At 41.8% G+C, this 16,482-nt stretch overlaps 2 protein-coding genes across 3 annotated transcripts; one reads left to right on the top strand and one right to left on the bottom strand.

The window, feature by feature from the left end:
- LOC129410384 (zinc-binding protein A33-like) lies at positions 1-4,568 on the top strand. The gene is made up of 7 exons (XM_055158457.1): positions 1-168; positions 1,682-1,777; positions 1,876-2,112; positions 2,420-2,442; positions 2,822-2,931; positions 3,005-3,201; positions 3,960-4,568. Exons 1-7 carry the CDS (start codon positions 1-3, stop codon positions 4,566-4,568), a joined length of 1,440 nt encoding a protein of 479 aa, XP_055014432.1.
- LOC110166116 (long-chain fatty acid transport protein 1-like) lies at positions 3,914-16,439 on the bottom strand. Of its 2 annotated transcripts, XM_055157788.1 has the most exons (13): positions 15,982-16,439; positions 11,915-12,053; positions 11,306-11,561; positions 10,599-10,760; positions 9,698-9,767; positions 9,454-9,545; positions 8,935-9,044; positions 8,160-8,369; positions 7,949-8,072; positions 6,336-6,473; positions 6,102-6,266; positions 5,495-5,641; positions 3,917-5,180 (listed from the first exon to the last, which is right to left on the bottom strand). In XM_055157788.1, exons 1-13 carry the CDS (start codon positions 16,149-16,151, stop codon positions 5,023-5,025), a joined length of 1,941 nt encoding a protein of 646 aa, XP_055013763.1. In that variant the 5' UTR covers positions 16,152-16,439; the 3' UTR covers positions 3,917-5,022. The 2 variants fall into 2 exon arrangements, with proteins under 2 accessions (XP_055013764.1, XP_055013763.1); XM_055157789.1 differs by lacking the exon at positions 6,336-6,473 and having other exon boundaries at positions 3,914-5,180.
- Positions 16,440-16,482: the final 43 nt, after the last annotated feature.

The raw sequence follows: 16,482 nt of genomic DNA on the forward strand, positions 1-16,482 counted from the left end.
ATGGCCTGTGCTGCTCCCAGTGATTTCTCTGAACTTTGTGGGACGCATCAAGCGCCCCTTTCTGTGTTCTGCTTGGATGATCTGCTGCCTTTGTGTCCACAGTGTGCAGACGAGGACCATTCACAGCACAGGGTCTACCTCCTCTCTGAAGCTGCAGCTGACTGTAAGGTATCAACCTACTTTATACACTGGAGCATCGGATTGAATGCAATATGAAATAGGTTTGGTTATATGTTTTGGATATTTGACTTTTACACTTTAAGTTATAGATTTTGGTAAATATGTAATTTCACTTGCAACATTAAAGGAAATTGCATGTCAAAGAATAGAATAAATGCTGGGCAAATGGTAAATATATATATTCTGTCAAAATTTTAGATTGAAGATGTTTCACCTTTTATCCAAGCTGTTTCTTCAGTTCTGGGGTATTTTCAGCATTACCAAAAGTCAGCAGCAAGACACATCTTTGATCTGTTCTAATCGTAGGCCAATATTAAAATTATTATTGATGCTTTGAGTTCAAATCCTTTACCAGAATCATACAATTCACACAAGCTGTTTTGCCAATTTCAGACTACACCTTTCTTTGAGAATGTTGCCATCCAACATTGAAAATTATAAGGAGTAATGTGCTGTTTTCTGTATTTTCTAATCATCATTACAGTGCTTAAGTTTAGTGAGCTGAGAACATTTTCCTCAATCTATACTGTGGCTGTGTAGGTAAATGGAAGTGATAGATTATTTTTTTAAACTTTCACTGAAATCTCAACAATACATTTTTAAAAGAGTCAATCTTGATGCACTTAAAGAAGTCCTTGACAAGTCTGAATCCTGTCAACTGCCGCCCACCACTGTCTGACATGATCTGCAAAAGTCCAGAGAGAGAGGAACTTGGGCCCTGCTGGGACTGTTTAGTTATGCACAAAACAAACAGTTTTGCTGAAAGTAAAATCCCTTGGACACCATCTCAAACCAAACAGTAGCACTAAGAGGCCAAATTACTGCCAGGTGCTTTTGATTTAGCCACTCGCTTTGCATCCTGATGAGTTTGTGTAGGCTACACTCTATCAGCATGTGACATGTGACCAATGAGATCTTATTTACACAAGGAAGCACCCCATATTTATTTTGATTTTACAGTTCAAACAGATGCCACCTTCTGCTAATCCCAAAGTACTTGGGGTTAATTGTCAGTCAGTTTGAAACTGGAATTGGTGTTAGTAGGGTTACTCTAACTTTAGAGCAAGAGTTAAGGATATAATATAGAACTGTAAATATATTGTATATCGTATATCCCATCACGTAAGTTTTCAACCAAAAAAACAAACAAACAAACAAAAAAACAAGACTGAAATAAAGGCATTTATGGGTGTTGTTATTGCACTACAGATCTTAAAAAACTAGCAAATGCTGTGAAGGGGCCTGTCTCTCCACAGACCCAACTTATAATTTTTCTTGTGTGGGATCACCTTGCCTCCATGGAGATGTTCTTGATTATCTGGAACATGTCATTAAATGTAATAAATCTATTGCATAACATAATTAATTTAGTTTGATGCAACCTATGTTTATAAAGAAAGAGATTACTAGACTAAACATGTATCTTTGTGGTTATACATTCTCCAGCCTTCTACCACCTTGTGGTAATTCTCATATTGGCACTATTAAATCTGTCCACTAGGGGGAGCTGAGTATTTCACTAAACAATCTGAAGCAAAGGATGACTGTCATTGACAAAGAGACTCAGAATTATCAGCAAGTTTCCAAACACAACCAGGTAGGCCCACATTAACATATACCTAAAAAATACAAATATGTGATTGTGAAGGTTTTTGTTTTTTGTTTTTGTTTGTTTGTTTGTTTTTTTATTGACAGGGTGTTGCAGAACTTGCAGAGGAGCAAATAAAGAGAGAGTTTAAACAGCTCCACGAAATATTACAGGAGGAGGAAGCAAACAGATTGCTTTTATTGAAACAGGACAAAGATAAAAAGTTACATGAATTACAAGAGCAAACCAAACTTATGGATGAACTAGTCGTGTCCCTAGAGGAGAGAATTCGGCTGACAGAAGCTGAACTAAATGCAGGTGGTGATGGGTCCCAATTTTTAAAGGTAAATGTAAAATCAAAGTCTTAGGGGGAACTATGTAACTTTTGTGGTGGGGGGTCCATCTCTTACTTTTCTCCATGGAGATGTCATTGCTTTAACTGGAATGTTCCACATTATGACATTAAACATTTTTATTGCTAAAAATACCTGGAAAAACAGCTGTTCTTACTGTGAGCGGGGTGGAAACTTTACAGGCAAAGCATTAACATCTCTATGGAGATAAGCAGGTGATGGATGCTCCGTGAGAAAAGTTACATAGAGCACCTTTAAGTACTTTCATGTTTTAATACCCAACATTTTTCTTCTACAGGACTATCAAGTACCCAAAAAAAGGTACAGTGTGTATGTTTACTTATTATTTATTTATTTGATCTTGACTAAGAACAGAAATGTAGTCACAAGATCCATAGATAGATAATGTTTCCTGTCTTACTTCTTTTTAATTGACAATTAAATGTACAGTTGTGGAAAAGTCAATAGATTTTAACAGTTTAGTTTAAAGTAAGTAAGATGGGGATTTTAGGTATTAGTATATATTATTTGAAATAAAATACTTTACTACTATTTACTATTTATACAAATCAATGTATTATCCTACAATATCAAAATAACTTAATAACTCATGGAATTCATTATTTTTATAAATATGATTATTGAAATGAACTATTTGAATTGTTTTAATCATTTGGTGAACTTTTCATTTAAATTCAAGACATTGCACTGATATGAAAAAGCCAAAAACTTTTCTCATGAATGTGGCAGAACATCTGGGCAATCTTAAATTCTCAGTTTGGAAAAAGATGAAACACAGTGCTGTCTACAGTAAGTTTTCTAAAATTGTAGCTCTACCCTCCTGCTGCACTGTCCAGTCTATTTGATCAACATCATTTTGTAGGTCCAGTGACTCTAGATGCCAGGACAGCAGGACAGGGCCTGACTGTGTCTTTTACTCTGAATACTGCCCACTGTTCTCCTGCTGCTATGGGCCCAGAGGCTCTGTGTGTTGTGGACCATCCCGGGAGATTTCAGCCTTACTCCTCTGTTCTGGCTCGAGAAGGCTTCAGCTCTGGAGTGCACAGCTGGGATGTTGAGGTATGGATTTTTTCAATGTTTTAGTTAACATAAACCATGTACTTTTGCCCTATACTTAAAGGTGCAATTTGGGGACCATCACCTTCTTGTTTGCTATTGCTCTGCTTAAAATGTTCCACGATATGACATTAAACACATCTACCTTAAATCTTTTCAATTACAGGTGGTTTTATTGCTCAAAAAACAGGCATTCTGACTGTGAGCAGGGTCGCCTCTTCACAGATCGGACCTGTAACTTGGTCTAGTTCTATCTCTATGAAGATAGAAAGGTTTAATACCATACTGTGAAACATTACAGTCAAAGAAATAACATCTCCTTGGAGAAAAGCATTTTACAGACCCTGCACAAAAGTTACACAATGTACCCTTAACACTAGAATTATTATTAAAATATATAAACTTTTTCAGATAGGATGCTTTTGACTTATACCTTTGCCACTGTTATTACTGCTTATATGTATGTTTTATGCAAGTACTTTTTTCCATGTCAGCAAATTTTTGAAAGGTAGTATTTCAATGTATTCTGGTTATGCAAATGAGTTGAATTTGTCTTGCTTTCCTCTGCTAATCACTAGTTTTAAAGGTGAGTTTACATAGCACATCAATATTTAGACTAAACTGGGATGAACCCAACTAGACCATGACTAAACCAGCACCTGAACGAGACTGAACTAAACTCAACTCAAACTAGGACTGTAAACATACAATAAATGAGACATGATATAAGTTATTAAACAATTGGTTATTGATTTGTACAGGTTGGTGAGTGTGATAACTGGACAGTGGGCGTGGCGTCCCAGTCCATCCAGAGACAAGTCCCATTTGAGGCATGTCCTGAATGTGGTCTTTGGTGCATCAGTTTACGGGACGGCCAGTATCTAGCCCTCACTACGCCTGCCCAGACCCTGCCTTACAGCGCCTCCAATCCACTGAAGAGGATCCATGTGAGACTCAACTTTGACAGTGGTATTCTGGAGTTTCAAAATGCAGAAATGGATACAAACATTTTTATATTCAATCATAACTTCACTGAGACCGTTTACCCATATTTTGAAACTATATCTCACACTGGAAGTCTCTCTATTGTGCCAAATGAAGCCACTGTCAGTGTCACTTTGGAAGGGGATATTGTAGAAGATTTTATCACAGAAACCCATGAAATAGGTGATTCTAAGACAGATTCTGACAACCAAGAAAAGAAGAAGAAAACAAAGAAACGTATTGTCAAAAATGGCCTTATTAAAACTAAACCAATGTTCAAACAAACTCCAGAAAAGATACTGTTCTCTGATGAGTACCACGTGTCTCTGTTCAGATTACAACAGAAGAAAAACACTGACGCCTGCAATCAGATTAAACATGGATAAAATTGACAAAATGCAGGTTGCGGCCTTGTTAAGTTGTAACTCTTCAACTAAAGTCATTTTAATAATATGACACATATGAAGCTTGTATTTTATGATGTTAATGAAACATATTTAGCATTGTAATGAGATGATAAAACTCTAATTGCCAGGGCATAATTAATAAAAATGTCTTGTAAAAAACATTGTTGTCTAAATTGTGTTAACTGAACAAAACTGAACTATTGCTATATAAACTTTTAAAATAAGTACAAATTTCAATATAATTTTTTGAGGGGGGCACCATATTGTTGTGAATTCCTTTCCCATTTGACCCATTGACCCGGAACCATCATTTGAAAAATTACAAAATACTCCATTGCTGAAAATACATTTAGTATAAAAAACATTTGAATATATTTTACACTATGTTTCACATCTTTTTAATACACATAATATTACAAGCTCTCAGTCTGTCTCATAGGTAAATTCTTCCCTCTGTAATATCTTGATACAGTGCATCGGTGACCTCCACATAACGATCAGCTTGAGTATCCAGGAAATACATCTTTTCACTTGAGTTCTGAGGCTTGTATCCTTCTTGCTGCAATTTAGTTTTAGTTATTTTGAAGGTGCCTTTGAAAGAAAGCAAATTTATTGGTTTAAATAAAAAGCAAAATAAATTGAAGCTATTGACATAAACCAATGATTCTCAAACCACTCACACCCAGTATAGAATATATTTGACTAACTAAATGAGCTATTAAACAAGCAGAAATCCAGAACTAATGGGCAAAATTAATATAAATGTATGTAATATACATATTACACTGTCTCGAAATGAAACTAAATCAGTAAGCCCTCAGGAGAACTCCAGATAGAAGCTTATGTTTTCACAGTAAAAAAAAAAACACACATCTGTATTTTCCGTGTTTAATTATATGTTTTACCTGTGGTTTCGACGACAGACATCAGACGAAGGAATTGTGGGCGTGCATAAGAGGGTAGAGACTTCTTTACGTTTATTAAAAATGTATCCAGGTCAAATGAATCTCCTGTGTGACCAATTGCAGCCATACCAGCCTTTCCTTCAACACCTATGAATAAATGCATGCATGAGTGATTTAGTAGCAATAAAATTCATACTGGAAATGAAATCTAAAAATATATTTAAAACATTTTTGATTTTTTTAAGTTAAAGGTGCATTATTGAAACTGTTAGAGTATGCCACTTGCTTGTTCCCATGGAAATGCAGAGAATATTCCACAATATGACCCTGAACATGCTGAGTTACAGGCCAGATTTGGAGAGATGACCCTATGCTCGGGTATATTGAGCAACACTTAGAATAAACACAATGATTTCATACTGTTCAATAGCCCAGGCAAAGCAGTAACGTCTCCATGGAGGTGTACCCTCCTCCAGAAAAGTTACACTGTATGTCTTTAAAATGAATATTTTATTACATAAATTACAATAACAAAATTCAATTGAGACAGTGGTGATAAATTGCAATTCTATGGTTTAATTTCTACATATTTGTAACTCTTGTATACCTGGTACAGAGACTCCATAAACTGCAACATCAGCATGTCCCAGTAGAGTGCTCAGGACGCCCTCTACCTCTGTGGTCGAAATGTTTTCCCCTCGCCAACGAAATGTGTCTCCACTGCGGTCTCTGAAATATATGTAGCCATACTCATCCATCACCATTACATCACCTGTAAGACAAAAAGACAGGTAAACATATTTTGTTTTGCTTCACAGTAGTTTAGATTAACTAGACATGCCTGAGATGTAAGCAGAGTCTCCCTTCTTAAAAATATTATGAGCTATTTTCTTATTGGTCGAATCCTTATCGACATAACCATCAAATCTCCTCAGTGGATCTATGTTGTTAATGCGTCCAACCAACATGCCTGGTTGACCTGGGGAAAAACAAATGATCCATCTTAAAAGGTACAGTACAAAAACCATACCCCTGGCTGTATCTTCGGTTTATTTTGTTAGAGGCTCTGGGTTATTGGATAGTCAATTCATTTTCAAATATTTTCAAAGTGGTATAGGCTCCAACTAGGCCTGTCACGAAATGTTTAGTGTGATATATTGCACTAATGCACTAAGTAAACGAAACCATAAAGCAGAATTATCCCCCAAAAATATTCTAAATGAAATGTACAATATTGTTAAATTAAAAATGCTTGTGGTGATGATGGCCCCCGCCCCGGGTCACACGCCTCACAGGCCACACGGCCGCACCAACATGCTTTTGTCGATTCTCAACAGCTGCCCAGACCCACAGATCCATCAGAAGGTTCCACACATCAGAAAAACTACACAGTGCACCTTTAAATGTTTTTTGAGTCTTTGCGCCCCTGCTGCCCAATGTGAAAAATGTAATCCCCAAATTTGGTACAAATGTGATAATGATGATGTTTCATGTCTATGCTAGGGGGCTCTATAGTGTTTACTTTTCATATGCTTTATAGTGTATTATATTCAGATGACGCATTAGTGATTAAAATTTCAGCAAGATCAGACAAAGCATGTGTGTGTACTAATTTTTTTGTCTAGATGTGACACACCAAATCTGAGCTAATTTCAACCAAAAACCTAGGTGTGTTTTACACAGACATAGTCAAAGCAGCGGCAAATTTTTTATCCAATATGGCCGACTTCCTGTTCATCAAATGGCCATGCGCCTATTCAACTTTTGGCTTGTCTTATTGTTCTCTATCACTGTTCCCAATTTGTGTTTGCCTATATGTTTGCCAATAAGACTATGCATGTCCCCACTCCCATAGGGGTCCATTGCTAGGTGGCGCTGTTGAGTCAGGTCACTTTGGGCATTGTCACAATGGCAATTGCATCAAATTTTTTGCTGGGCCGGTCGATCCCATACTTGGTTTGGGGACTTTTCGTCCATGTTCAGAGGGTGAAAAATGTGATTTTCTACAGAGAAAAAAAATAAGAAGAAACCGGCGAAAAACAATAGCTCTCACCAGTTACTCTGTTACTGGCTTGGGCAAAAAAAAAATATGAGCTGCAATAAATAATAACAGATACAAACTAACAACTTAACACTTAAGTAGTTAGTTCCTTCACAACTCAAATCTGATCACAGTACACAAAAATAACCCACATTTTCCCACTTGTACAAAGAAAAAGTACCCAAGATAAGTACTGACCCCCAAAATGTATTGTTCCATCTATCAGCTATTGAACGATAAGTTGATCTTTCATTTATGATTAGAGGTCAACATATCATTACATGGCCAACTAAGAATAGAACAATCATTAATTGCTATAATTTGGACCATATAGACCAATAAACCAATATCTGCAAATCTGTGGACATTAGAGACCTTGTCCTTCTTGTTGAAAATATACAATATTTTGTTACCTGGTTGACAAGGCACACAAAGCCCTTGTTTATCCCTGAGCATCTCTCCATTCTCCTGGATCTGCATCAACCTTACAGGGTAAAAACTGGGCAAAATACGGCTGTTGAACCCACACGCTCCAACCTAAACAAACAAAAACAAATAGTTCACATATGATAATATTGTTAGCATAATTTCTATAATTTACTTTAACAAATTGTAGAAGCATACCTTTCCATCTATATTTATGAGACTACAATTACATTCTGTTGCACCATAAAACTCGCCAATTTTAGGGATCTTAAATCTCCGGACAAACTCCTCCCACACGGACTGTCGGAGGCCGTTTCCAAAGGCAACACGGACTTGGTGCTGAGCCTCAGACTGTCGAACCGGCTGAGCGACCAGGTACCGGCAAATCTCTCCTATGTATTGGATAACCTACACACATATGCAAAAGTCAGATAATGATAGACAACTAAATGTACTATATCCAGTAAATTTACTCTTGTGAGCTTTAAGTTATAGTGTTGTTACTTCATCAAAAACGTGGAGTTGTGTTTTGTTTCATTCACACATGTTTGAGTAACACTGTATTCTTATTAGTCTGCCTACATCTCCAAAGCTGAAAATACTCTGTTCCACCTTGTGATGTCATGAAGCGGTACATGTAACCTTTTGTTCAGTAGACATTGAAAATTCCAGAGCTGAAATTATCTAAATGATTCTAGTGAAGGTGTTTGGCATTTCAAAAACACAGTGGAGCACTTCCTGTATTACGATATGACATCACAAGGTGGGATGTTGTCTGTTTGAGAGAAGAACTCAGCCTAAATATGCAGAGTTTGTGTGTTAAACATGTGTGAATGAAACAAAACATGAATCCAGGTATGTTTTTAATGAGGAAAAAACATCATGAAAAGATCAGAAAATAGTTTTATATGGGCCTTTTAAAATATACTGAGAGTTTGGCTTACAGTTTGCTTGATATTCATATTTTACTCACAGTGCATTGGTGTTTGACACAGTCGACCCAGAAGCGGCTGGCAGAAAACTTCCTCCTCATTACAATAGTCATACCAAATAGCACACACTGACCCATTCCCATTATGGTCCCTGCACATATTTTCAAGATTTGTCACTTGGCATCATGATCACGGACGCTCAAATTTACAGAGGGCTGAAATTAAAAACTGGGACTAAATCGTGGGCCAAACTAAATCAACAACATCTGCATGCTTTCTCTTCTTTCGGGATATGTAATGTTAGCTAATAAACCATTTCTTATTAAAATAAATGTTCAATAAAAGTTTTGCTTAAACATTAAATCCAGAATAAGCATAATATAAAATAATAACATTTTAAATAAATAATGTCTCTCTAACCTATCTGTAGCCGGCGGGCCAGCTCTAATACATATTTGATATGATCTCGTGAGCCAAATATAATTATATCACAGGCCAAATTTGGCCCCCGGACCTGAGTTTGACATGTCATATTTAAAATATAGTGTGAGGCACGTTACCTGCAGAGTGATAGAGAGGCAAGCAATTGTAGAGTATGTCAGAGCTCTTTAAACCAAAAGAGTGAAAACCAAAAGCAGTGATTCGGAAGTATCTTGAACATTACAAAACACCAAATTAATTAATCCATCTTACATTTTGTCATCTTAATATTGTACAGATTAGAGAAGTATTACAATCTATTAACGTCATAAAAAAATTCAAATGAAAAAATAATTGAATTAGTATGTATTACAATACACTCACCGACTGTGCACCACTACAGCAGGTTTAGGCATTCCTGTTGTTCCTGAAGTATAGATGTAGAACAACACATCTAAACATAGAAATATTGGCAAGAAATGTTAAATTATTATCTTAAGCCTTTGTTCACCAGGGCAGTATGCACCACCATTCCTGAAATATTTTTGTCTCCATAACTTCAGTAAGTGTGACAGGTCTAACAAGCAAAGACTTGAGACTTTTCACTTACAAATGCCATGTCATTACACTGTCATAACAATGCACAAAAGTAACAAATTACCTCACATTGTAGGTAAAAGTAAAAATAAATGACAAACAAAAATGTAATCACTATAAATCAATGCTTAAGTAAGGATGATGATAGATTTGGTATCGCCTGATTCATTTTGTGAAACAACGTAACATCTGGGCACATAACTACTGGCAGGAGAAGACTTGTAACCTGCATGTTGCAATCAGCCTATTAATATAACTTAGAGCTGTGTTTGTCAAACAGTTGTACAGAGACCTCTTTAAGTGCAGTATTTTGAGCTTCACATCCAAACTGTGAAACCTTTCAGGCAATGCAATAATATTTCCACGGAAACAAGTTTGTGATGGACTCTTAACCAAACCATTGCATAGTGTACCTTTAATTAGACTAAGAACCAGTTGTCCAGGAGTGCAGGTCATTTAAGTACAGATTTAATCAAAGTTTGTTTGTATTGGTTTATAGCACAAAGGTGAGAGCCCCTCCGGCTGCAGGCAGCAAATCAATAACATTATTAAGTATAATAGTATCTTATTGCACATTGAATGCTTTTGTCACAACAGTTTTCCTTATTAAAGCATGAAATGTGGTTGGAGGTGTGAGGTGGATCTTTGTGTCCAAAATTGAAAAAGCCCAAAATAGATGTAATCTTACCGTTAAAGTCTTTCTTGAGGGTGTAGGTGGGTTTGTGTTTTGATGATCGGGACAACAGCTCGTCCAAGTTGTGAATGTGGAGACTTTTTATCTCTTTTTGCTCTTGTCCACAACGAAATAAAATGATTTCAGACTCTAAAGAGTTGCTCACCTCCTGCACAGCTATAAAAAAAAAGTTTAAAATGACAACAGATAAAATATTAGATTTGTTCTGTGCTTTTCAAGACTTTGTGAATGAGGACACTGCTATCTGCATGCCAACAGCTTCTTCAACCACCTAAATAGTGAAGCATCTTGCAGTGTTGGCTGTGTTTGGGTATAAACTAATGAGCTATTGAAACCTTTTACTGTACATATTAAAGTAGTTACATTTCTGCTTTGTGTTCATACTATTTAATTATTATTATTATTGCATTATTTTTCATTATTTATTTATTGAGGTATTGAGTCACAAACAGTTACACCACTTATCACGTGTCAGCATCTTTGTCATTTAATGCTGATAATAATCTGTTTATTGTGTAATATGCTCCTGTAGACTCTGGCACAAGCACTAAAGGAAGGGTTATATGAACTGCTTTTAACTACTACCCCCTTTTTGTAACATCATGTTGTTTTTATGCATGCACTAGATGAATGTGCCAGTCCACAAATTAATATGCATAGGGGAAAAAATCTAGTTTTTGTTTAGAACTGAATGTTCGTACCTTCAGTTAGCTCTGTCCCAAACACCAGAGCTTTGGCCCCTGACACGCGCACACAGTGCAGCAGAGGGTCCAGTCGGAGGTTGGAGTTGATAAAAGCCGCTTCAATTCCGACCATGGCCAGCCCCATCCACAGAGGCACCACTGTGGGACAACTCTCCAAAAACAGTGCCACCACGTCCCCCTCGCTCCAGCCCTGCCCCAGAGCCCAGTGTGCCACAGCATAGCACTCCTCCAGCAGCACACCGAACGTCCAACTCTGTCAGATATACAATAATATAAACTAGTAGTATAACATAAAAACAAGTAGTTATTTTTCAAATCACCGGAAAGAAAATGACTGCAGTAAAATAAATAATCTGTTATTTTTATGTTTATTTGTTTCAATTCAGGTATATTTGTTGATATTTTTGGATATTTATAGACCTAACAACACACAAAAATCTTGGCCTTGCTTATAACAGTTTGGGTAAGAGTGGGCATAAGAACTTGATGTTGAACAATTTAAACCAAGCTGGGTTTGAGTTTGCATCAGTTATATTTTCTTCCCCCTTTAAATGCTGTCATTGGTTGTCTTGTTTGTTTCTAAAGATGCATATGAAATGGGTGTACCTCTCCTGTGGGCTCGTAGATGAGGGCAGTTTTGTTGGGATGTTTCAGCGCTGTCTGAACAAACAACTCAGGGATTGTGTGTTTGTTCCTGAGGTGATGGTACATGGACCTCTTCACTTTTCGTATGACAAACAGACACCTGCAGAATATTGTAATGGGATTTATTGGGATTTTTATAGTCACCTTTACCTTTCTTCAAATGGCACAATGTTATGATACATTAACAAAGTAATCAAGTTATCAGTATTTTAAGTTTTTAGTAAGTCTATGAATTGGATCTAAAATGTAGATCTAAGTTTTTAACTTTATTTTTTACGTTTTTATTCATTTGTTACTTTTGGCCCCTCCTTGAACCGTCACCTTATCGTGGTGGAGGGGTTTGAGTGCCCGAATGATCCCGGGAGCTATGTTGTCGGGGGCTTCGTGCCCCTGGTAGGGTCACCCAAGGCAAACAGGTCCGGGGGGACGGGTCAGACGAAGAACGGTTCAGAAGCCCCTATGATGAGTACACCAACAAGGCCAGTTACGTCGCCCGGATTGGCGTCACCGGGGCCTCACCCTGGAGCCAGGCCTGGGGTGGGTGCTCGCCAGCGAGCGCCTGGTGGCCGAGCCTCCCCCCACGGGGCTCGGCCGGGCTCAGCCCGAAGGAGCGACGTGGGGCCGTCCTCACGTGGGCCCACCACCCGCAGGAGGATCCATATGGGGCCGGTGCAGAGAGATCTGGGCAGCAGTCGACGGCGGGGGCCTCGGCGACCAGATCTCCGGACATGGAGACTAGCTCTGGGGACATGGAATGTCACCTCGCTGGGGGGGAAGGAGCCTGAGCTTGTGCGGGAGGTTGAGCGTTACCGACTAGATATAGTCGGCCTCACCTCCACGCACAGTTTGGGCTCTGGAACCCAACTCCTTGAGAGGGGCTGGACTCTCCATTTCTCTGGCGTTGGCCGCGGGGAGCGGCGGCGGGCTGGTGTGGGCCTGCTCATTGCCCCACAGCTCAGTCGCTGTGTGTTGGAGTTCACCCCGGTGAACGAGAGGGTCGCGTCCCTGCGCCTTCGGGTCGGGGACAGGTCTCTCACTGTGGTGTCGGCCTACGGGCCGAACAGCAGTGCTGAGTACCCGGCCTTCTTGGAGTCCTTGGGAGGGGTACTAGACAGTGCACCGACCGGGGACTCCGTTGTTCTCCTGGGGGACTTCAACGCCCACGTGGGCAACGACAGTGACACTTGGAGAGGGGTGATTGGGAGGAACGGCCTCCCCGATCTGAACCCGAGTGGTGTTTTGTTATTGGACTTCTGTGCTAGTCACAGTTTGTCCATAACAAACACCATGTTCGAGCACAAGGGTGTCCATAAGTGCACGTGGCACCAGGACACCCTAGGCCGGAGGTCGATGATCGACTTTGTAGTCGTGTCATCTGACCTCCGGCCGCGTGTCTTGGACACTCGGGTGAAGAGAGGGGCTGAGCTGTCAACTGATCACCACCTGGTTGTGAGTTGGGTTCGCTGGCGGAGGAGGAAGCCGGAAAGACCTGGCAGGCCCAAGCGTGTAGTGAGGGTCTGTTGGGAACGTCTGGCGGAGCCCTCTGTCAGAGGGACCTTCAACTCGCACCTCCGGGAGGACTTCTCCCGGATTCCGGGGGAGGCCGGAGATATGGAGTCCGAGTGGGCTTCATTCTCGGCCTCTATTGTCAATGCAGCTGCTCGGAGCTGTGGGCGTAAGGTCTGTGGTGCCTGTCGCGGCGGCAACCCCAGAACCCGGTGGTGGACACCGGAAGTAAGGGATGCTGTCAAGCTGAAGAAGGAGTCCTATCGGGCCTTGCTGGCTCGGGGGACTCCTGAAGGCAGCTGACAGGTACCGGCGGGCCAAGCGTGCTGCAGCCCGTGTGGTCGCGGAGGCAAAAACTCGGAGCTGGGAGGAGTTCGGGGAGGCCATGGAGAAGGACTATCGGACGGCCTCAAAGAGATTCTGGCAAACCGTCCGGCGCCTCAGGAGGGGAAAGCAGTTCTTCACCAACACTGTTTACAGTGCGGGGGGAGAGCTGTTGACCTCGACTGGGGACGTTGTCCGGCGGTGGAAGGAATACTTTGAGGATCTCCTCAATCCCACCGTCACGTCCTCCGAGGAGGAGGCCGAGGCTGGGGACTCGGAGGCGGACTCATCCATCACCCTGGCCGAAGTCACTGAGGTGGTTGGCAAGCTCCTTGGTGGCAAGGCTCCGGGTTTGGATGAGATCCGTCCTGAGTACCTGAAGTCTCTGGATGTTGTGGGGCTGTCTTGGCTGACACGCCTCTTCAACATCGCGTGGCGGTCGGGGACAGTACCTCTGGACTGGCAAACCGGGGGTGGTGGTCCCTCTGTATAAGAAGGGGGACCGGAGGGTGTGTTCCAACTATAGGGGGATCACACTTCTCAGCCTTCCCGGTAAGGTCTATGCCAGGGTACTGGAGAGGAGAATCCGGCCGATAGTCGAACCTCGGATTCAGGAGGAGCAGTGTGGTTTTCGTCCTGGCCGTGGAACACTGGACCAGCTCTACACTCTCCATCAGGTGCTCGAGGGTTCATGGGAGTTTGCCCAACCAGTCCACATGTGTTTTGTGGATCTGGAGAAGGCATTCGACCGTGTCCCTCGTGGTGTCCTGTGGGGGTGCTCTGGGAGTATGGGGTCCGGGGCCCTTTGCTAAGGGCTGTCCGGTCCCTGTATGACCGGAGCAGGAGCTGTGTTCGCATTGCCGGCAGTAAGTCAGACCTGTTCCCGGTGCATGTTGGACTCCGCCAGGGCTGCCCTTTGTCACCGGTTCTGTTCATTGTATTTATGGACAGAATTTCTAGGCGCAGTCAGGGGCCGGAGGGGGTCCGGTTTGGGGACCACAGGATTTCATCTCTGCTGTTTGCGGACGATGTTGTCCTGTTGGCTTCATCGAACCAGGACCTGCAATGTGCACTGGGGCGGTTTGCAGCCGAGTGTGAAGCGGCTGGGATGAAGATCAGCTCTTCCAAGTCCGAGGCCATGGTTCTCGACCGGAAAAAGGTGGCTTGCCCTCTCCGGGTGGGTGGGGAGTCTTTGCCTCAAGTGGAGGAGTTCAAGTATCTCGGGGTCTTGTTCACGAGTGAGGGAAGGACGGAACGTGAGATTGACAGGCGGATCGGTGCAGCTTCTGCAGTGATGCGGTCGCTGTATCGGACCGTTGTGGTGAAGAGGAACTGAGCCGAAAGGCGAAGCTCTCGATTTACCGGTCAGTCTTCGTTCTTACTCTCACCTATGGTCATGAGCTCTGGGTAGTGACCGAAAGGACGAGATCGCGGATACAAGCGCTCGAAATGAGTTTCCTCCGCAGGGTGGCTGGGCGCTCCCTTAGAGATAGGGTGAGGAGCTCAGTCACACGGGAGGAGCTCGGAGTAGAGCCGCTGCTCCTCCACGTCGAGAGGAGCCAGTTGAGGTGGCTCGGGCATCTGTTCCGGATGCCTCCTGGGCGCCTCCCTCGGGAGGTGTTCCGGGCATGTCCCGCCGGGAGGAGGCCCCGGGGAAGACCCAGGACACGCTGGAGGGACTATGTCTCTCGGCTGGCCTGGGAGCGCCTTGGGGTCCCCCCGGGGGAGCTGGAGGACGTGTCTGGGGTGAAGGAAGTCTGGGAGTCCCTGCTTAGGCTGCTCCCCCCGCGACCCGGCCCCGGATAAGCGGACGAAAATGGATGGATGGATGGATGTTACTTTTGGTAAAATCCTAGGTCTGATTTCAAGAATTGCTAACAAGTGACCATATTTTACTTATTTATTGATGTTTTATGATTTTTATGGTTTTGGTTTTATTGTTTTAGGGCTGGTATGGCCAAATTTTAGCAATTTACCTTTTTGTTGTCTCCATTTTATAATCTCTGTGCAGCACTCTGGAAACTGCTTTGTTTGTAAAATGCGCTATAGAAATAAAGTGGATTTGGATTTGGATTTGAAAAAGAGATCCTGCCACGGTGTGCCAAGCATAAAGAAAGACTAATTTAAATTTCAAATAGGCCTAGGAAAAAATACTCAAATCCGTTGTTATCAGCTGAGATAGCCCTACTTTAGCCTACCTGAGATCTCTCCTGATGGTGGATATAGCCACATGGATGTACCCCCTGGATCTCCTCGGTACCAGACAGAGCCCGAGCCCCACCAACACGGTCCAGAACCCGAAGACGCGAAGAGCTGCTGCCGCGCCAAGAACAGCGAGGCACCCCACGACAACAGCCTTCAAAACCATCCTGCTGCAACGCCAATATGATATCTAACTTTTCCTCGAGTTACAACAATGACACAAGCAACACACTGAGTTATTAGGACCCAGGGCTGAGCAAAGAGGGCGGGTGCTGAACTGAGCGACTGTACGTGCAGGTTGCAGCTTATGATCTGTCAGATGCGTCACTCAGCTCCTCGAACGTGTCGTTTGACCCGAAGGCACAGATAGAAATAAGACAAGATTGCAATAATGTATTTGATGATTTCATGATGGGAATCACTGAATTATACACTTCCAAATGCAGCCTGTGTAAGGTTTGATTTTGTAAGTCTATGGAAAATATTTCTTCATCTTA

Source organism: Boleophthalmus pectinirostris, unplaced genomic scaffold, assembly GCF_026225935.1.
Source record: "Boleophthalmus pectinirostris isolate CB_2022bp ecotype Guang Dong unplaced genomic scaffold, ASM2622593v1 HiC_scaffold_22, whole genome shotgun sequence".
In the NCBI taxonomy this organism is placed as follows: Eukaryota; Metazoa; Chordata; class Actinopteri; order Gobiiformes; family Gobiidae; genus Boleophthalmus; species Boleophthalmus pectinirostris.

Bases quoted from the DNA above. Each gene is read 5' to 3' on its own strand.
- LOC129410384 (XM_055158457.1), top strand. From the start codon at position 1: ATGGCCTGTGCTGCTCCCAGTGATTTCTCTGAACTTTGTGGGACGCAT. The intron at 169-1,681 runs GTATCAACCTAC...TCTGTCCACTAG, and splicing joins AAGCTGCAGCTGACTGTAAG to GGGGAGCTGAGTATTTCACT. The intron at 1,778-1,875 runs GTAGGCCCACAT...TTTTATTGACAG, and splicing joins AAGTTTCCAAACACAACCAG to GGTGTTGCAGAACTTGCAGA.
- LOC110166116 (XM_055157788.1), bottom strand. From the start codon at position 16,151: ATGGTTTTGAAGGCTGTTGTCGTGGGGTGCCTCGCTGTTCTTGGCGCG. The intron at 8,073-8,159 runs GTATGCTTCTAC...TTGTTTGTTTAG, and splicing joins TCATAAATATAGATGGAAAG to GTTGGAGCGTGTGGGTTCAA. The intron at 6,474-7,948 runs GTAACAAAATAT...GTTTTTCCCCAG, and splicing joins TTGTGTGCCTTGTCAACCAG to GTCAACCAGGCATGTTGGTT.